Here is a 23,290-nt window from a genome sequence, read left to right on the forward strand (position 1 = left end):
TTGAACAGATTATATGTGTTGGAGAGTAGTGTAAAGGGGGCAAGATAGGTCAATTTCTGGAGGCCCCTGAAAGTCAGAAAAAAAGAGTTTGGGAGAGAAGTAATTGAGAGGCCAGTAGAAACCCAGGCTTTCAATGCCCAGGACTTCATGAATTACAATTTGCAATTACAACAGTTGGCACACAATCACTCTAGTAGTCTAATTATAAAGCAAAATATTTATAACACAATCCTTTTATTTCTGAATAGTTTTATTCTTCTGAGACTTCTTCAGTGAGTTCATTGAAGCTAAATTCTACAAACTTTATTTTGTGGATCTAAGATGTTATTGATAATCACTGTATGTGAACACTAAATTCCCCTTAGGATATAATTATCTAACATTTGTCCATATTAAATGAAACATTTTATCTTTCCCAATCCGCACCAGATGAATAAATGGAGAAATAAAGGAGCTAAAATTAAATCAAAAATTTTATTCATCAATCTTTCTTTTTAAATATATGGTCAAAAAGTGTTATAACTATAAGTTAAAAATGAGGATTTTACTTTATCTGTGGATTCTGGTTATATTTTACATTCCTGTTCCCTTTTACAGTGACTAATAACAGAGCTGGCTACAGAGAAGGAAAATATCATGTGGATTTAAATTGACAAAATATAAAATGGAACAAGATTTTTTTTAAGGTAAGTAAAAGTAAACAAAATAATTTAGGAAAGCCAAAATACAGTGACTTATTTAGCTCTGGGAAAACACACAGAGATTTCTATCCAACAGGTGCATTTGTAAATGTTTTAGGATTTTTTTCATTTTTTCTAATATATTAAAAAGGAAATGGCATGCAGATAAAATGTGGATTAAATGGATCCTTCATTCTAATTCTAATTTATCTTTTAATAAAGTACTTTAAAGAGCAGAGCAGCTGCTTTCCTTGGTAACATCCTATATAGTATTAGTCCTTTGTCACGAGAATATGCTTTCTTTTATGAATTGCTGCATATATGGGCAAGAACAGGTGAAGAAATTTGGCGGAATCTAGTCTCTGCAACAAACAAAATGGCTATTGACTTACTCTTCATTTTAATTTTTAAAAATAATTTCATTGTTTTCTACTTAGTCTTTGATAGATTTTATGAAGTCCTATATAATAGTGATTCTGCATGAAGAAAAATTAATGTTTCCCAGTACATTCCCTGCAAGTGATTACACAGTTAAAAACAGATGTTTTTAAATGATGTGATATTTTATTTCTAAAAATTATACAATTAGTGCTTTGCTGCAAAAGTTTCATAAGATAATCAACTAATTACAGATGTAACACATGTCTTCTACATGAATTTCATTTCCTAAAATAGTAATTAAACTACTTATTAACAATCCCCTCTACACAGAAGTGAGGTCTCCAATTAAGAAGTCTGTTAGTCTACTCTAAAAATGTAATATAAATTAACATTTTAGATAAAAGGTCAACAGGGTTAAATTGTTTGTCTTCCTAAAAAAAAGTTTATAAATGCCTTTTGTAGCTATGCTTTTAAATAGAAATTGCAATGAAACTTGAATATTAAAACCTCCCAGGAAACCAACAATAAAAGCCACTAAGAATTTCACAAGTTTTTTTTTCCTTAGGTGTTAATTAAATGATCATTTAACACTGCAATGTAAACACTGCATTTTCATCTACTGACAGCATAGCCTATTATAAATCCAGGGCAATAAAAGTCTTGGTGTTAATACTCTGAACCAAGTTCCCACAACACTCTAAGATGCCTTGTCGTGTCTAAGGTTAAGCATCTAGACACAAAACAAAGATTGCGCCTGCTCGACTTCCAGTTCAATTTTCCCATCGCCCAGTGACCTAGGTAACACTTGGAGCAATAAAGAATAAATTTAATTTCTCCAGCATTTTGTGAGGATTAGGAACAATTGTTGGCCTGCAATGACTTTTTATCCTTGGATTCTTTTTCCTCCAGAGCATTCCTTCAGTTCCAAAAGAGAATTCTGATGGTTTAAGACGTAGAACAAACAGAACTTTAAATTAGTCTTTTTTTCAATCAATTGGAACTGTTGGAGGGGAAGCAATCAACCTTCCTCTGGGCTTTTCTCAGCTATTCAGTTACTTCAGGCTTTAATCTTTCACTAGTGGAAGAAACCTATCATGATAGGGCAAAGCTATCTCTCCCCATTCTCTTTCCAGACTTATTTATTTCTCTTTTCTTTAAGTTTTTTTTTAAACACTTAAATCAAGATGCCATACTTAGGCTTACACATTCACTTGGGGGAAGATTCAAGAGCCACAGATGTTCTCTTAATAACCCTGCACCCCATGTTTTTACACCACAGCCCAGTGACATAAACCCTGAAATGCCTTTTTACTTTTCATGACTTCCTTTTCTAGCATTGTTTCCTTTTAAAGTGCTGCCCAAAAGGTTTCTCACATCACAATTTACCCAAGCTTTCAAGGTTAACTCCTCCAAGAAGAACTCAGTGAAGGAACCACCTTGACAATTAACTTGGTTATAAAAAGGAACAAAAACGAACTAAGCAGACCACTCACACCTTTCGATCGAGTTGAGTTAAAAAAAAAACACCACAAAAAGAAGTATTTGTGTTGGGAGCCTAACACATGTTATTAGAAGTAATTTTCCCTCAGTCTAATTTCTCTACCAAAATTAGTTGACTTAAAAAAAAAAATGCTACAAATTCTTTAAAAGTACCATTAGGTGAGATTGGATAGTTGAAGGAATAGTCCTATTCATTCACTGCCATATTTAAAAGAGTTTGTCAAACTATAATTCTCACTACATGTTTTAAGTTATCGCCAGATTTTCCTATTTGTCGTTTCCTGGAGTGGTGCCACATTTTTTCCATCTATTTTTCCTAAGGTTCATTCTTGAACCTAGGATGCCTCCTTCTCCCCTGCTGAACACCTAGCTATTATTGAAAGGACCAACTCAAATACCACCTTCTCCAGGAAGTCCTTCCCTGACCCTTCCTAGCAGGTAATGAATAACCTTTCTCCACAAAGATCTCATACAACATTTTAATCACTCCTCTCCTATGCCCTTACCAGGTTTCATTTTGTATTGTTATTATTGTTAGTGTCACACGCCCCTTTTATTAAATAAGTTCCAGAAAGACAAGAATCATTTCTTACCTACATTCTCCTATCTTACCAAGCACTCAGAACACAAAGTATATAACAGTGGGTAAATAATCTGCATATTCAAGCATGTTAACCTATTTGTGTTGATTCTCTCAGATGGATTAAATGAACTTATCCTATTTTAACAGAACACCAATTAAAAGTGCAAAATGGTACTTACTACATAAAATGAATTTGCAAATAAGTAAATAACACTAACAATTTAGAAATGGTTTAATGTAATGACTGCATTCACAACATACCAATTTCAGGGGAGAGAGAAAACAACAGAATTACTGAGAAATTCTTCCCATGCAGCAAGCACACATACATTTTAATGCTCAAACTTTAAAAGTTACCACATTGGTTCTTCTAAAGTAACACTTAGGAAAAACGCTCAGAATATATTCTCTCTTCCATACACACACTGCTAGGTAATTTTTTTAAAAATTGAAAAGTGTACTACTAATCATCTAAACTTCATAACCCAGATCAGTTGTAACTTAAGCATAAGAAGTCACTTTTCTTTTCTCCCCTTAAATTCCTATGAGTAGAAAAATATTCTACAATATGCAGAGAGGAAAGAATAAGGAAAGTAAGTTGGTCTAAAATTACTATGCCTTCTAGGCATTAGTTCATGATAAATTTGGTATTAGCAAGTTAAAAAGAGGAGCTTTGAAATGAATTAAGACATCTAACTATTCCAAGCTACCAGGCCCCGTCACACCCCCATCAGCCAACACCGATGTTTGCTATTATTTGTTGGTGATTACTGGGCAGACAAAATTGCATGATGGCAGAAGTTTAAAATCTGACGGAATTAACAAAAGGTCCCAGGAAGAGCAGTGAGGCAGATAACAAAGAAAGGAGAATATAATAAACAAGTTAACTTAGATGCATTGTTGAAGTTCCTGTTACTTCTCAACTTTTTATTATGAACAAGAGATTAAAACCAAACCAAACCAAAAAAACAAAAACAAAACCAAAAACCCAGTGCTTAGCACTCTAACTCTGTCCTATCAGTATTCTCTCCCACCCTGCCCCCCAACTCCAAGAATGCATCCTGGTTTAAAAATAAGCATAATTGTGAGATTTCATTTTTTAAAAAGTGGCGCTAAGATTTTACTAATAAAAGTTGCATAGGGATACCCTTTACCTTTAAGATACTGGGTTTATTTCAGACTGTCACTGTGCCTGATACTTCGTTTGCAATATAAAGACAAATTTGCAAAATGACACTATGAAGATGTTTGTTAATCTAAACAAATCTTGAGTTACTTTGTTCCCACCCCAATTCATTTTGTGCCAGAATTTTTAAAGTAATAGGACTCGGCTTGTTAAAGGCAAGTGGGCCTGACTCCACTTATTTTCACCCTTTTCTAATAAAGGGAAGAAAATGGGGGAGAGGGAGGAATGTCAATGCACGTTGTGGGGGGCAGGTCATAAATTATGTAGTTTGTGGGGGAAGGTATAAAAATTTGTTATAAATGAAGAATACACATCTAAAATTTACAATTGATCAAAAGGATTTTTTTAATGTGGTTAGTTGAATTGTAGAATTATTTTAAAGCTGAAAGTGTTCTTAAAAACCACTTCCTACCGACCTCTAATTTTTCAGATAAGGAAACAAGGAATTAAGATTACAAGCTAGGTAACAAAGCCAGTTAATTAGTTGCAAAGCCTTGAGTAAAACTGAAGTTTCCTAGCTCCAAGTCTGATATTATTTTCTCTACAGGATACTATCTCTCTTGTAGGATAAATTCACTTTATTTTCCCAGGTGTTTAATATAACCTAAGAGAATGAGGAGTGGGACTACATCTGTAGTTTAACTGTTTTGTCTACCAATGCTCGTGAGCACTTTTTGTACAACTTACAGAAATTTTCCTCTGTGCAACTGTGTGCCCTGGGTCACAACTGCTTTAGTTGTCAGAGGGGATTTGAACCCTGGCCTATCTGTCCATAAGGCCATGTCTCTATACACTACATCACACTCTCTCTCCACATAATCCAAACACTTTTTTTTATTTGCATACAATTTCATTTAGTATTTAACTTTTAAACACTCTTCCAAAATTTGGAAATGGTGATTTCGCATCCGCAACTTGGGTATTTATAGCCTAGTTTCCACATGTCTCAAAAAAGATCTCTCTCTTTCTCTCTGTCTCTGTCTCTCTCTCTGTCTCTGTCTCTCTCTCTCTCGGCAAAAGAATACCATCAAAATACCCAATGTTCTGTTTTTCACTGGCTTACTTGCTTTGAATAAGTATGACGTTTCTAAGATTTGATTGAATTTTGGGTAATAAATAATAGGTAGGGCCTTCAACAGTAGAGACAATATTTTATGATTTCTTTTAGTCACAACACTCAGCAGAATGCGCTACACAGAGAAGGAATTCTACAAATGTTTGTTTTTTAATAGCACACACACCTATTTACAATTCAGGAACAAGTGCTGACATATACATGCAAGCACTGTGTAAGTGGAAAGACATTAATACACATGCTTTTCTTATTGGAATTCACTCTCCGTTGGACTGCTGCTCAGAGATCAAGCCGTTGAGTGACTGTAGCATTTCTAACAGCAGAAACCTGCCAATTGCTACCCGGTCCCTAACAGCAGCCCAGCAACAAGTCATGTCCTAACCGTCTTTTGGAAGGAAAAAAAACATTCAACAACCAAGCCTAGCACAATCTAGAATACAGTCTCATTCTTTATTGGATTTCTAACCTCTAAACCAGGAGTTTGAACTCGGATTTGAATAACATTCAAAGCTTGAGCTTGTTGAATAAGGTCCCACTTTTCACGGCAAAGCGGTTCCTAACAGCTTTTAGGAACTAGGTGGTCAGATAAGAATGTATCAAACCTTTCCTCTGAGTACTTAAACATAAACCCTTGCTTGTAGAGTAGTAACAGTTAACGACAAACCTTCAAGGCAGGATGCGCATTGTTAAATCTCTATCTTATTAGCTTCTCCCTCATGGCAGCACAGAATAATGAAGACAAAGTGGAAAGTAAACCCCAAACCCTGCATTAATAAATGTGAAAAGAAAAAAAAAAAGTTGGTGTTTCCAATCACTTACAATGTTACACACCTTTCTGAGCCTCACCCCTCTGGTTCTTTGTTTTCAGATATCAACAAATCTACCTTGAGCCAGCTAATAAAATACCAGTGTTAACAGTGTAAATCACATGTTCTCTTTCTAGCAATTAGAAAACAGATATGACAGCCATCTGAAGAACTTTCATCCTTAGTGCATGAAAGATCTTCAGTATTCCCAGGAATGGAAATCAGCGGTAGCTATCATGGTAGCTCACTAGATGAGTAATGATGTCGATGTGGCCGGACAACGGTAACCGTAGCAACTGTAACCTGCAATTCCTGCGTAACCGTTGTTGGATTTATTGTGGCAGGGGCCAAACAGGCCAAGAGTAAAATGAAGCAGGAAACTATGGTATCTGACACATCTAGTACCACACACTTTAATCATAGCTGGCAGAAATTAATTCAAGAGGAATTTTTGCAAGGGCTCCCCATGCAGTGCTCTGCTATTATTCTATACTACAAGGATTTTAAGTAACTAAATTGACATGAGTGAACTGTTTGGGGAGTTAGAGGATTTTTTAAAAAAATATAAATAGATTAAATAATGGTATTTTTTATGTTAAAAAAAAACACACTGTGGTTTTGTGCACCCTGTTGTATCTCTCAAAACACTTCAGTGTTTAGAAAACCCTAAGGGGGTAAAACAGGTAATTAATCTAGGTTTTTTTTTTCTCTCCTAACCATTTAATTTAGTTTTCCATTATCTAGAATGATTTCTGGGATTTAATGTTAGCTCAATCAACTTGCATACACTGAAAGTTACAGAGATTTAAGAAATAAAGTCTTCTTTACTAGAGTTTCTGTTCCTATCAAGTTATTTTTGAAAATTTCTCAAAGAAAAAAGCCACACTAATTTTTACACATATAGATGCCACAGGGGTATCAAAATTGCATATCAAGAAAGATGAAAAAGTATGAGTTTTTATATTGGCATTCATCCTTCAGTAAATAGCAATTAAGAAGCTGTGGTCTTAAGAGAAAAATTGGAGGTTAAAAATATTTCATTTAAGCATTCACTAGGCTTTTTATGATAGTTACTATTGATAATGATGTACAAATTCCAAATAGTGAACATCTAAGTACCTGAAAACAAGAAACTCCACTTGAAAACAGGAAAAAAAAATCTTTCACAAAAAAAGATTTGAAGAAAACTGAACAGCGAGTCACTTGGATATATGTGGTACCTATGTTCTTTTTTTGTGGTAGAGAGAAAAAGACTTACAAAGAAATGCTTTGAATATTAAAGTTTATGTTATATGGCTGGGCAAATATAATAATGCTCCAAAAATAAACTAAAGACCACAAAACAAATATGTGTAATCCAAAAGGCTAACCACAGCACCACAAAACGAAATTCCTCTCTAACAAGACAGGGTTTGTAGTCAAAAACTCAACTTAAAAGTGTGAATTGCTCCTGAGTCAATCAAATTTCAGGTAATCTAATTATGTGAATGAGCACCTGTGTTGCCCCACTAAACTACGTACCTTACACATGATAGGTGTTCAAGAAGAATCTACCAATGTATGAATTCACAGATACTAGCCATATGTAACAATCAAGGACCAGAAAGAGAAAAGGCACAGCTAACTCCTTCAGTCCACGATGTAAATGTCATCTTGGTTACAAGGATCTTCAGGTTGCTTTGACAATGATTTTCCCCACTCAGAAGAATACAATAGAAATAAGTGTGGGCTGGGATGGAAGGTACGGGAGGGTGCGGGGTATCTAGTTGAGCTGAGAAAATTATGTACTGTCTCTTTTAAACTCCTCCACCTATCACTTTCCTTTACTTACACTTCCCATCTGTCAACAAGTGCTTGTAATTTTATTACACTGTCCTGTAGTTTATGCAGAGTTGGTATTATTTTACAGAGTTCTGTTAATGGACTGGATAAATGGTAATGCTATTTAAACTAGTCTCTTGCTCCAACAAACACAGCTGCAACTGTACTACTATTTCTGAGCAAACATCTTGACCTGAACATGTAGTGCTCTCTCAACCCGTCCAAAGAGAAATTGGAGCAGACAGCAAAGGGAAAGCATAGTTGGCCGCTGGCGGCAACCAACCATGTCTAATCATAATTCATATACAGTGTACCCTCTTTTTCTTTTATATTGCATTTAGGCTACGCAATGAGCATATGGGCTTCTTCACCTGGCATCTCATTTATAGTCAGGAGTCAGTCAAATGGTGATCATTCTTCACAGAAGCTCAAAGAAAGTTTACAGAATGTGTGCTCCTGATCCAATTTTTAAAAAATAGCTAAACTTACAGTAGAAGAAGTGCAAATTTGGTCTCTAAAAATATATAAAAAAATAGATTAACATTTTTAATTGATAGTTCCTCAGAAGCAGAAATATAAATCAATTTGGAAAACTATTAACACTAAAGTAATTACAGCATTATGCCAATTGACGTATGAAACCATGTACAAAAGAAATTCTTATTTGGAATTTTTGAGCTGGACAAAATTTCTCTAAATAAGTGACTTTACTAGACCAGTACAGTCTGGACAAGTACACGTTTGCTTTTTTTTTTGTCTCCATCCAATTATCTTTGGTAAGAATAAATTAATACTACAGAAATAGCTCTTTATCAGCTACTGTTATTTCCCACCCTACCTGAAGAAAAGTTCATTTTAAAACAAAAAATACCAAGAACATACTCATAAGACTGCAGGGTACATATTTTATTGGTTTAAATTTGAGTTTCCAGAGAGGGTTCTTTACCTAACACCTTCTTTACACAGGTACTACTGGGGCTTAGTCAATCCTAAAACACTATAAAAATATGAATTGTTATTGCCTTTTTACTTTCTCTTCTTTTAATGATTATACTAAGCAGTAAACCCATTTGATAAATCCTTGCTAAAGATGAGGATAAACCAATTCTTACTGTTCATCACCCAGAAGACCACTTGTCTTCTTATCACATAGAAAAGAGAAGTTTCCACTTGTCACTGTATTAATGAAATGTACTATTAACCATTCAAACTGTCTAAATTTTGCAAGAGACAATTATAATTAAAGTTCAGAAACAGCTTTTTGTAGCTCCTAGTAATCTGGTCTCTCAGATGTAAAATTCCAAGTTGAATATGGCCAAAGTATATAAAATAATGCCTAATGAAATAATTTCATAAAATAGCAGTAATTAAGACTTTCCATCAACTGTTTAAACTGCAATGATAATAATAGCTGACATTTATATGGAATTTTAAGGTTTACAAAGGACTTTATATACACAACCTTATCTCTTCACAAACTTTGCCTTCTCCACTACTTAGTGCAATTAAATGTACATAATATGAATTATGTATATGGTTGTTGAATGAATGAAGGGCTAGCTGGTTCAATACGATCTGTTACTGTTACCACCCAAAAAAAACATACCTTTGTCAATGCTGCTTCCTCCATCTGGAAATGCTCACTCATTCCCTCCTCTTGATCATTTCAATCCTACACTTCCTATATGGCCTTTAGGGTCCTACCTTCTCAATACGGAACTCTTGTACTCCGTACTACGCAGTTCTCAACACCAATTTTAGATCAGACTCATAGAATACTTTATGTGAAACCGCATGCCAACATTGAAACCAAGCGCAAATTAACTACTTAAGATAAATTTCCAAAATCTCTGAAGTCCCAAAAATTCTCAGCAGTCAGTACACTTTAATCAAAACCACTTTTGCCTCCCCTCTTTCCCTAAATTTTATAAATATATTTGTATATAAAAGGACTGAAGTCTTATAACAAGCCACATCCTCCAGACCTCCATTCTTTTTCACAATGCTCCCTACCAAAAGACCTAGTACAAATAAAAATTTATTCTCAAGCGTTATTGTTTTCCTTTACTTATTTACAATAAGTTATTTTCATTAAATAAATGAGTCAAATTAATTTGCAGAAACATTTAGTCCTATAGAGTCCAAAAAAGTCTAGTACTTTTAGACAAACTTGTTTCACCATCTTTCCTAAACAGTGGCAAAAAGTTAGAATTTGGAATGAAGACAAGGCATTCCAGCTGGATATAACTTCTTCCCAAATTATAGGAACACAATGAATTAAGGCATATACCAAACATAGTGAGGAAGCAAGCCTGTCTGGGGAAATAAGCAGATGATTCAGCCCTCCTGCTTCTGGGATTGCTGAAGTAACCCTGAAACGGTGGGGTCACCTCTGCCTATCCCCAAAGAAATTGCATGTTTGTCTGCTTGTTATTCATCCAAATCCTCCCTTGAGATTAGCCCAAATATTCAAACATCCTATGCATCCCCAAAAGGTATTTTCACATTTATAAAGAATCATATTTTATTATTCATAATTCTAATACTTGAATGAACTCCCATATTCTTGTGCTACATGCCCATGACCAGAAAATCTCATGTTTAAAATTCCAGGGTATTTTCTTTTTATTTGGGGGGGTTAATATTATTTCATCTTCCACGAAAGTCTTCCTATGTCTCACTATGACATGAAGTAACTCTATAGAGTCAAAGTTTCACTCAGCATAGTGAATAGTTTGTCAGGTCTACTAAATGGCAAAGACCACAGGCCTTAAAGAGACTTTGGCTGTTGTTTAAGGACCGTCCCAGATAAACATGGAGGAACTCATCCCTGAGTTAGCTGGAGTAAAGCCTTTATATATATATATATATGTATATATATATATATATATGTATGTATATATATATATATATATATGTATGTATATATATACACACATATATACATATATATACATGTATGTATATATACACACACATATATACATATATACATATATACATATATACATGTATGTATATATATACACATATATATACATATATATGTATATATACATACATATAAATTTATGTATAGCCACAAGAACTTTCAAAGACTCTCTAATAACTCACAGAAAAGTACAAAGTTGATTGGCAAAGAGCGTGCCCACACTGAAAAAAATAACAGATCCATTAAAAACTGAGGTAATTATTTGGTAAAATGAACGAGCTGTCTAGGGAGAGCTAAAAATATTCTGTTTGATGTTCAAATAATGGGATATTCCTAAATAAACCCTTTTTTGCAGGGTTGTGCTTTTAACAATGTTTTTAAATGCTGCAAAAAATTCAAATCTTATTCTCTAGTCATTCACACAATTTAGCTTATTAACACAGTTTAGAATAACAAAAAAAATTAAGATCCATTCTCACATATACTGTATTAACATTTCACACCAACAAAGATCACTATTTGAGCACCAAATGATATCACAAAACCAAATTATGAACCCCCGACTATGAAAAATAATCTCACCAACTTCCTCTTAAGCTACTATGTTCCTACAAAAATAAAATACATGAGAATAAAACTTAGCTATCCTTCCAATCAGAGCTCAATTAAAAGCCTTCAAGAGACAGAGGTGTTAAGGAAACCAGTAAACACATGACTACATTTATTCAATTGTGTTATAACTGATATACAAATAAACTATTGTAGGCTAACTTAAAAAAAATAACTGAAACAAACAAAGACTAGTCATATAACTCCTCCCCCCCAAAAAAAAAACACAAAAAACACAGAGCAAAACTTAAAATGCAGAAACCTATAGGTGGACAGATTCCAAGAAAGCAAAGTTAACGGCCTCAAAGTACATTTAATAAAATGCAAGGTACTACCCAAAGCAACAATAACTAACTGTGTCTACTTACAGCCTGTATAACTTCGAAGTCCCAAGAAACAGCAACTCAGGAAACAGCTGAAGGTTATTTTTGTTTAAACGCCTTTTGAGAAAAACAGAAAAACAAAAATAAAAATAAGCTTGTGTTACAGATAAAATATAACAATTCAAGTGACTTTGTATTATGATAGCTTATCCTATATTTTAAGAAAGACAGAAGTAACATTCAGGAGAATTCAAGTACTACAAATTAAAAGTTTGATGCACTTTTTGTTGTGCAACGTTTAAAAGAGTTTCCATTACGTAAAACTACACTCAGTTTATGTGTGGCCCCATTAGTGAGAACTAATTTTTAAACCTTACAATGTCTATCTATGGAAATAAGCAGAGGAACAAAGGCTATCTTAAGTCATATTCCAGTCAAGGTCTCCTTAATGTAAGAATATGCTGGGAAATATTTAACAGCTGGCTCTCCAACAAAAGAAATGTAAGCACAACACAATTTTAAGTTTAATCTGCTCTACTGACATTTCTCCCATCACTTTCTTATGTCTAGACAATAAACAAAACAGGAAATTGAAAGCTCTCATTTGTAGCATTCGCCAATTTCCAAAGTATAAATATTCACACTGCAAATTTCACAATTCTCCAGCACACCTCTACCTCAATGACTCCCCTTATTAACTGCATTCCATTTACTGGCATAGACATAAATGAAATAAACTTTTTTAAAAAGTTCCTTTCCCACCTAAAGTGGCTATATTTCAATTAAGGAGTGTAGAGATGAATAGAGCATCGTCTATGATTTCTGCTCCTCCATTCACATTCAGTTGCAAAAAAAAAAATCAATAATAAGTGAATGAGGGGTCAGCAGTATTGAAGTCATCAACACAGTAACATCATGATCACTCAGGTCTTAAAACAATTCCAAAGGGGCCAATTTCTAAATGAGCAGTTCTCAAATTTTGGGCAGGGGGCTTCATATCACAGTATACTTTGTCATGAGGAATCTTGCCACACTGAACAATTAAGTTGGTACCCTAAGGGAGAGTTGGGAGAAGTGAGCCTGGGAAGTTTCCCTTCAAAAGAAGCAGCTGGTTTTGTTGAGTTCTTGGCGAGTTCAAGGTCTGACGTGTTTTGAGGTTAGTATATTCTGTGTAATATATGATTTTGTTTTATTTTATGAATACTATACTTAAACTACACATGCTGGGAAAGTAAGTTTATATTAAACAAGATTATTTACAAAGTTCTTTTATCTTCAATAAAATAAAACTTAGAATTTTATAGTACACATTTTGAGGACTATTCTCCTAAGTAATAAAAATCAAGTTTTTATTTCTGATTTTGATCTTCAACTCAAATCTATAGATTTTGATACTGATTGAAATAATGAGATTTTAAAATATCAAAAGGAATTAATCTCAAATACAATTACATTCAGTGCCACTTAAGCCCTGAGGCTTATATAACTATACCCAGTTCATCTATATGTATTTGCAAAAGAATAGACAAATCTTGACCAAATCTTAATCATTTCCCAATTTTGTGAACTTCAAATCTGCAACTTAACATTTCATTAAAGACCACTGACTTCATTGCCATGCATATACTTTTCTTAAACAAAGATAAACATATTTTTTAAAAAAGTGAAGAAGAGAACAGATGGAATATTGAAGTATCTAGAAATCAGCATCTGAAGGAACTGAAGATGTTTAGCTTGAAGAAAGTAAGGCTTTGGCAGAGCATGGTAATGGTCTTCAGTTATTTGGAAATCTGTCATCAAAAAAGGACTAGATATGTCTTGGATAGCTCCATATGACAGCAACAGACCCAATAGAAAGAAAAAAAAAGAACCCAAAAAAATCAGCCTTGGAAGGCAATGATACATCCATCCCTGAATGTATTCAAGAAAAAGCTAGATGGTTGCCTATCAAAAATACGATAACAGAGTTTATAGCACAAGGTAGAAGATAGGAGCGTCCTTCCAACTTTTAGATTCGGTGATGAAATAGAGAATCGGTATGATTTTCATTCTCTTTTAAGTTAAGTAAATAACTACAAAATAGAGCCTATACACAGGAATGTTCAATGCTTTTTTTTTACAGTGTTTGTTGACAATGATGAAAAGTGTAAAAAGAAATTTCAATGTTAAATGGTGTGCTCCAGTGAAGAGAAATTAAGTTCTAGTCCTTTTGCAATTTACTGCCTGTGTGACCTTGTGCAAGTCACTTAACCCTGCTTGGGACTCAGTTTCCTCATCTCGATAATTTAGACTTGGTATTCTCTGAGGTCCCTTTGAGACATAGAGCTTCATCCTATTGTTAACAGAGAAATTGTAGAACAATTGATAATTCTGGATCCTTTCTCTTTTTTTGTATCCACCATGTGGAGAACTTGTGAATATAGCATCTGGCAATTTTAAACACACAAGATGGTTTATTCTGGAGACTTCTTCAGCTTGGTAGGAAGCACAAACTTCTTAGAGGAACCTCCCCTCTATTTGTCTAGCCTTCAAGAATCCAGAATTACCTTCACACTGAAGGAAGACAGTAGAATTTCTCTCTAGTAAAGCACTAAAGATATTCACAATTCCTCTCAAAGTATGCAAATAATCACTAATATTAAGAAGGCACTTTCAAGGAAACTCACTAGGAATCCCTTGGGTTTCTTCTTTATTTAGCAAAATTTTGTCTTAGGGAGGTATAATTCATAGAAAGATAATCCTGAGCAAGTTTCAGATGTATAAGTTTTCTACATCATTTTCCCATTTCCCCTTCTTTGCCCCTCTTTCACCTATTAGCTTCTCTTCTCTACCTGCTGCCCACACTGGCCCACATGCTCTCTACCTTCTGTTATCATCTGGAAGCCCACAGTTCTACATTTTACTAACTTTCCTAGGCATGTTCTTCCCTGAAATTCATGATATTACAATATTATCTCAGCTAGTCATTAAGATGGAATCAATCTGACAAATATAATTTATCTGAGGTATAACTAATAGTTGCTCTTTAACTTTTTCAGGAGTATTTGCTTTTCATTGAGACTTTTTAAGCCTGAATTCTTCTCCAACTTGTAAAATTTTAAGGTGTTTAGGTTGACTAAGTGAGGAATTTCAGGTAATAGGAGCTATGTACATGTATACAAGTATGATTGGATTATCTAAAGAGGGGGGAAAATCTCTGTAATGCTTTTATACGTAGTTTTCTATCTTCAAGTCACATTCCAATTACCAAAATAGAAGGCTCACTGGATCACAGAATTAAAGGTAGAAGGACCTCAGAGGTAATGAAGTTCTCTTTATAGATGAGGAAACTGAGGCTGAAACAAGTTAAGTGACTTGCCCTGCATCACTAGCTAATAATTATCTAAGGCAGAATCAGGACCCATCCCAAAGTAAAAGGAAATGTAAAATGTTTAGATTAAAACATGTTCCTCCACAACTCAGGCAGCTTAAAATTATAATTACATTGCATTTACTGAAGATTTCATTTACAAAAATTTTTCATGTCTTGCCTCAAGTCAAGCATTATACATTTCAGCATTAAGATTCATTAGAAAGGAAAACCAAACTCAGAATTGGTGTGAGACCATGGGTGCCAAGGCAGATACATTTTCAGTGGAATTTAATGTCGAACATGATCCTTTTTTCTACCACTATATTTTTGGGCCCCTTCTCTTGCCTGTTCCCATGGCTTTAATGACTTTATAGTTATAAGCACATCATACTCAGACAAAACTGAAGAACTTAGTCCTAAATATTTAGTAACATACAGTGTAAAGTCATTGGAACACAGAGCCTTAAAGCAAGGAAAAATAAAGAAGTGGAAAAAATGTCATTTTAAGGACTAAAATATGTGTGAAAAATATAGACCCTTTATTGAGGTCAAAGATTCCGATGAAATCTTATTTTAGTATACTTTCACGGTTCTGTGATTTCATCAGTTTATTTCATCCAATTAGTCCAGATGGCATCGTAGCCATGATTTTTATCCTGTTCACATTTAGGCCATATTCTCCTACAAATCCTCCATGGAGGATTCTCCTGAGAAGCGGCAGAACTTCCGCCAATTTTTTTTAACCTTTCATACCTTTTTCACCTTTCATACACCTAGTCTATCAATCTACTAGCTCTTTTTTGCTGTCACATAACCATTTTTCCCAAAGGCACATTTCCCTTACATCACTTCTGGTAGACACTAGAAATACACTATAGCATACTTGTGGCTACCATGTTTCTGTCCATTGCCTTTTGGAACTTAATGCAACTTTGATTCTTTAGAGACAGCTGAGTGATAATGACCCTGGAGTCAGGAAAATCTAAATTGAAATTCAACCTCAGACACTTACTACCTATGTGAACCTGGACAAATCATTTAATCTCTGTAAGCCTCACTTTTTCCTCATCTATAAAATGGGAATATCAATAATAGCACTTACCTCCCTCCCATGGTTGTTGTAAAGATTAGAATGAGCTTATATTTTTAAAGCACTATAAATATTAGCTATTATTGTTATTATTCAGTCAAAAAGGCATTCCATAATTTCCAAACATATAACATTGCTGGGAGGATGTTTTTGTTCTATTTTTGTTTGTGCATTTATTTTTGTTGGGGAACAGTTTAGGATCATTGAAAACATTATATAATTTCCCAAATGTAATCCAACACTCTTCCTTGCTATTTTTCAATTCTGGGCACAAGTGTTCTTTATTTTTATTATTCAGTACTGAGTATATCAATTTGTATAGACAAGCCATCCTGTCAAAGTCTGCACAACAAGCATATTTTATCTAGTTTTCTCTCTCTCAACTATTAATTCAATCTCTCTTGAGTAATTATATATTTCATTGAGGAGGCCCTAAAACGTTCTGGAGTTTGAAGCGATCAGCACAATATCACCCATGAAAAGGAGCATCAGATGGACCTCCTTATCTATGTGTGGTGTCTCTGCCTTTTAGGTGTTGGGGAGGGCATCTTTCAGGGAAGTGGTAAACTCCCTGTTTTAATCCTCATTTGATAATAATTGATAATTAAACACAATCATCTCTCTAGTTTTACCTATGATATCTTACACTATCACATATACATGTACATACTCATATACACACATTGAATATATATACATATATCATACATATTTATACACACATGAAAAAATATACATACATACATACATATGAGACACATTTTCATTTACTTCATCAAATGTGTTTCTATGTGACCAATGAACACTAAAACATAATGGAGTCTTATATTCTTGGCAACTTTTGGTCAATCCCATCTAAAGATGTAGACAGAAGTAGAGAATCCTTTGTGAAAGACTGTATTATCAAAGATACTCTCAGTATGTGGGCAGGACATGCTCATGAAAATTAAAAAGTAGGCTTAGGGGATCAATAACTATGGCCGTTCTCTTGATTGCATTTTTTGAATAACAACTGTCTACAATTTTCCTTCCTATCCTTTTGGTATTTTCTATTCCCTAATGTTTGTTAAAAAAACAAAAAACAAAAACAAAACAAAACACCTCTCAGTGCTTCCAAGATAGTGAATATTTTAGTAGCCAATGTATAAAATGACAACAAAACTACGTTATCTATAAGAGTAAGTCCATCTCTGCTAAATCCTAGGCATGATTGTGTCAAAAGAATCCCTCCACTTTAAATGAATTAATGAAGTTTAAAATTGGACTCACTGCCACAGAACAATGAAACAGCACAGAATGAGCTAAGGGCATCAGCAAGGGGAATGTATGCTAACAAATAGAAAACTACAGGAGTTCCATTTAATCAAACCAGGTGGGTCAATTATCCATTGTTCAGAGCACTCACACTCAATTATGCAGAAGGCAAGATGTACAAAGATGGAGAATGACATCCTGACATCCCACTTCAGTAAATGGAATGGAATTATGCCCTCATGCATGGCACTGATGCATTTCCTTTCTGCCTCTTAAACACTCTAGTGCCATATCATGTACACACCATGAGTGATTCATAACTCTGATGATGGCTATTCATAGTGTCTGCAAGTGTATGCAACACGCATTTTCCAGATCTTTCTCCAACATAAAGGCAAGAGGGAAACATTTTGCCCCAGCCCAATAGGAGAAATTAGAAAGCACTCTAATAATTTCTTGGTCTTCATTGTGCCATCTTTGAATAAGTTACTCACTGTGAGAGATCTTACCATCCAGCCTCTGAGATGATGCTAACTGCTCCTGCTACTTAGACATGCATATTCAAATGACTTCTCATAAACATTTCCTTTCTGATCTTAGACTTGTTTGAAACATAAAATTTAAACAACTACTACATTCCCCCAATTCATATTTCTAACTTCCCCTTTATGATAACTAACATGAAAAGAAAGCTTCAAGTTTCCACATACTTTATTTTCTCATGCAGTTTTAATTACTGTTTAATTATTATTTCTTAGGTGTTTTAAATTCTGACAATGTTTAAGAAATATCCACAAGCAATTCTGAGCAAATCAGACTTGGAGAAAGTTTACCCTTTTACCACTGGATGGAGAAGCAGAGTGGAGAAGCTAAAAAAAAAAGTGTGTTATTTTTATTTATTTTCTTTCTCAGTCCAGGTCTATGACTTCATTAAAGAGAGGAACTGCTGATACTGAAATGACTTCCATTGATGTGGGTCAGCAACTGCCATTTATAAGACTAAGTGGGTAGTACAGTCTTAGAGCGCTGCCTCACATACTAAAAAGTTAAATAACTTGTCCATAGGTCACATAGTTATCATATCTTAGAGACAGGACTTGAATCCAATTCTTCCTGTTTCCAAGACTGATTTTCTCTGCTATAGTACATCACTTGTTTTCTTTCATTCTCTATCATGACCCCTACATTTCTCAGAATATTTTGGTTTGTGCCCTGCCTTCTTCCATTGGTATTTTTACCCAAATAAAAGACAAAAAAAATCCATCCTTGAAAATTATTTTCATTTTCTAATGATCAATTTGATCACTACTATACTATTACATATCACATTATGCATATACATATATATATATTATATTATATGTCATAACTATACTATTACAATACTGCAAAAGAAAAAAAGAATGAAAAGCGTGTGTGCATATTTTCATAGCTAAGGGTCAAATTTGACTTTTTCAGTAACTCAAATAACAGAAAATTCTGAATAACTTTCTAGAGCTATATCTCTTATGAAACAGCAAGGGGAGATACATGGTGAAGTGCATATAACTTTAGAACATATTTCACATAACAAGGAAAGTTAATTTTTCCAAGGTCTGGAAGGTAACCTCATTGACTCAATGAAGTCCTACACCCAGCTCCCTCTATGAACTTTTTTTTGGGATCAAGCTTGAAAACTTCACCTACCTAGAATCATCACTGTGTGTGTATGTGTGTGTGTGTGTGTGTGTGTGTGTGTGTGTGTGTGTGTGTGTGTGCATGTGACTACCCATAGGCTGATGTAATGACTGTGCCAGCACTAGCTAAATAAATGTGTTACAAAGAGAAGAGACATTTATTTTTTACCATTCTCTGTTTAACAGGTAAGTTTTTGAATGAGCCTTATTCATAGATTGTTCTGTATACATATCTTTCTCCAATAATGTCTATAGCTCTTTCAGTTTAGTCTAGCAATATTTATGCCAGTCTAGCAGATAAAGTTACTCTGGGAAAAAAAAATAGAAATAATATATATTAAAAAAAAGCAGGCAGAAAAGCTCTTCAATAGTTTTTTTTTAAAGTTGGGAAACTAAGTCAAGAAAGTAGAATTCAAACAACAATATTTTTCATCTAAAGATACTCCAAGTTAGTGAAACATACAATTAAATGTACAACATTTAACAATCTCTGCCTCTACACATAGATTGTAACAGTGCAAACTAAACTACCGTTTCAGAGTAAGTATAAAAGAGAGCATCTAGCAAACACTGGATCCTCACAAAGGATGAGCACAAAACAGATGTGGGAAAAATAAACAGCCTTGCTGCTTTAGAATTTATAAAAAGGTCTGCAAAAAGCAAACAGGACTTCTCACCACAATTTAACTTCTAGGCCTATAAAAAGGGTCCCATGAGAAACTCTCATAGATGAATAAAATACACTACTTAAAGTAACATGGAGCATATACAAGCATTAGAGGCTCAAAAGTCAGCCAGAGGAATGAGAGTTTTTTTAGGCTACTGCAACATTTCTCATGCTTCTACAGTGAAAATTGTTCCCATATTTCATAAATGTCAAAGTGATGATACATAGTTGATGATTTAAAGTACTTTTGCCTCATATCTTTAATACTCATACCATTATTTGAGAGCTAATTTGTTAAAGAAGCCCCTTTAAAAAAATGGTTAGTTATTTTAAAACCCAGGTGTGCAGGTGTCCAAGCACAATCTTTTTAAACAGAACTTGTATTTTTTTTTTGTCTGCAAGGAGATTAGCACTTTGAGCTTGTCCTTGCTCCAAGAAAATGAACATGTTCTGTGAAGTGATGTAAGATTAGCTGTGAGAAGAGGGATTCTCCATATCTTTGGTGAACAAGGAATAACTGGTGTTTTCCTTTAGACCTGTTCCACAACATACTCTTCCCCTGAGCTCACTGAGCACTGAGCTACCTACAACAAAAATTCAGGAAAGAAGTAGTTGTTCGTGTTCTATACTTTGAGCCATCAGGCATGGGGAGTGTGTGTATTTAGAATCTTTTTTAATGTCATTTTTCAAAAAGTAGAATTTTTGGGTACCCATTCTGGTTATCATGTCTACTAAAATCCAGATTCAACATGCTGCATATATTTATTTAGATTTTTTAAGGTAAAAGTGAATGTATGTGTTATCTTAAGAAATACTATAAAATGCATCACCAGTTTCTTAGGTTATATAATTATTTTTAGTTGATTACTGTAAAAATTGTCAGATCCTTTTTCTGAGAAAAAAAAACAACCCAGCATTCAAAAGACAAAAACTGTTTTTTTTGAAAAAGCTTGTAAATATCAAAAACAAAGCTACTAAATCTGGAGATTTTATAGTAGGTATATGTAAATCGACAGCAACGTAATAGCAAGTTACCTATTACAAAGTACAAGTACACATATAAAGGTTTTACCCTTATTGCTGTACATTTCAACTCTTCTTCAAGAAAATAGACTGGCAGTAACATAAGCTCATCAATGTCTAATAATAATGATTTTTCCATAGTGTAGTGTCAGTTTTCATTTATGTGGCCCAGTAATATACATTTCATATTTGTCACGCAAATGAATAAAAAAATATGATGTTGTCAAAGGAAATGGCAATCCTGAAAAATCTTCAAACTTTCCCACACTCTTTGCTGTTACTGGAGCATTTTCAATGCTATTCAATGAGAAAAGGAAAGCCTAATTTTCACTACTAGAAAATAACAAGGGGACAGGATCCCTTTAATAGGGTATGAACCAAAACTCACTACATGGAGTATTCACACTGCATTTTACTAGTCCAGTGAAATATAGTGTGACTGAAGAGAACATTTTTTTGATCAACAAAGAATATGAGCTACCTGATTAAAACAAAAACTCCCTTGATTTATATTTTTTAGCTTGAAAATTAATTCAGATAAATAGTAATTTTCAGTTGTTATCTGTGCTTTAACAGACACATAAATATACAATCATCAAAAAAGCATGTCCTTGCTCTTAATGTTTTAGGCATTTTTTCCCTAATTTATTCTTAAGTTAACAGTATGAGTTTTCACCTAATAACATCAATATATTTGATTGTTTTTAAACAATTTGCTGAAACAACATGAGATCTACTAATATAATCCACATGTGCCTTGTACTTAAGGTTTCATTCTAACGTCAAATAAGCAGGATAATATAATTATTGGTTACATATCATTTCCTCAAAATTTTGATACTGGAATAGGTCTGTGAGTATAGAATGATATACATGGAGTCAGAAAGACCTGAATTCAAATCCAGCCTTGCACACTTAATATCTATGTGACCCTAGGCAAGTTAATGAATTTCTGTCTGCCTCAGTTTCTTCTTCTATAAAATAGGATAAGTATAGCACCTACTTCCTAGGGTTGTTGTAAGGATAAAAAGAGATAACATCAGTAAAACTCTTTATAAATCTAAAAGTACTATGTAAGTACTATTTGTTAGTATTGTTGTTATTATTATTATTATCATAGGCTATTAGAATACTCAGTGATGTAGATATATGTCATGCAGTAAAATTATTCTTTTTTCATAACCACCTATATTAATGATGAACCTGTGCCACCTGATTCTGGATACTTTATTTCATTAGACACTGAAATCAAACCTCATCCTGCTATTCACCCAAAATCTTACTGAAATTCTTCAGTTTGTGTTCTTTCTTCTCAATGAGAAAACACACTGGGGATTTACATTGATACTTCATTTTGGTTACAGATACTGTCACTTTTATAAACAATGAGAAGGAAGTACATAAATGCTAGACAATACCCCCCCCCAAAAAAAAATAAAAAATATGTACTGCTTCTCTTCTGCTTTTCTATTTTTCTCCCTGGACAAAGTTGTGACTAAGGCAACAAAAAAGTATGATAAAAAAAATAAACACCTCAGAATATATTTAAGTAGAATTCATTGTAATTATCTTTGTTTCCCACCTATTTGTAAAAATGAAGACAATTTGAGAGTGAATACTTTATACAAACACCTTTACTGTTTTTATTCAATTCTGCTCTTCAAACATTGACAATCAAACAAGTCACTGCACTATTTAAACATATGAATGATAATTACAATGTAAAATTGGTCATAATTATAGTAACCAAAGCTTACTCTGTTGAAAATCAATGTTACAAAGTAGAAAATTCACTGTAAGATTTTTAGGAAGAATACAAGATCATATAATGATTGCAGTTAACTCATTGTACTGTTTTTCAAGACTTCATTTTTAATCTTTCAAGCTTGTCTCTAAAAAACCAATTTTAAAAAGCTTTTGACTCCAAATGAAACATAAAATGGAATAGGAAAGACCATGCTCCCAGGATTGTTGGACTCTTTGTTGTGCATAGAAAACTCCTGCACTAAACCAAAAACAGTTGGTTTCAAAGGAGCTTACATAGTTTAGAGAAATGTGTGCATTCACACAACTACTAACTATTTCACATACAAAAAGAGAAATATTTGAAAAGTGTATCCACAAGTTTCCTAAGAAATGGTTTTGAATTCCAGAGTCCCAAGGAGATGAATTGGCTGTCAGATAACAATGTGCCTCCATCAGATGGACTTGGCAGTTGTAAACAAAAGGAATTTTCTCAGCTTTTCCTCACAAATATGAAATATTTGCTCTTAGCCAACAGCTGGGGTGATTTAAAGAGGTCCTGCATATATATTAGTTTTCATTCAAAATT

The 23,290-nt window shown here is 33.8% G+C and overlaps 1 protein-coding gene across 2 annotated transcripts in view; it reads right to left on the bottom strand.

The window, feature by feature from the left end:
• The window catches only part of SLIT2 (slit guidance ligand 2), a 395,951-nt gene that overhangs the window by 363,708 nt on the left and 8,953 nt on the right, over positions 1-23,290 (bottom strand). For both annotated transcript variants that reach the window (XM_020992637.2, XM_020992619.2), the window contains exon 4: positions 11,942-12,013. In XM_020992637.2, the coding sequence (XP_020848296.1) occupies positions 11,942-12,013 (72 nt within the window). The remainder of the gene's footprint in view (positions 1-11,941; positions 12,014-23,290) is intronic.

This window comes from Phascolarctos cinereus, unplaced genomic scaffold (genome assembly GCF_003287225.1).
Source record: "Phascolarctos cinereus isolate Bilbo 61053 unplaced genomic scaffold, phaCin_HiC Scaffold_9;HRSCAF=440, whole genome shotgun sequence".
NCBI classification, from domain to species: Eukaryota; Metazoa; Chordata; class Mammalia; order Diprotodontia; family Phascolarctidae; genus Phascolarctos; species Phascolarctos cinereus.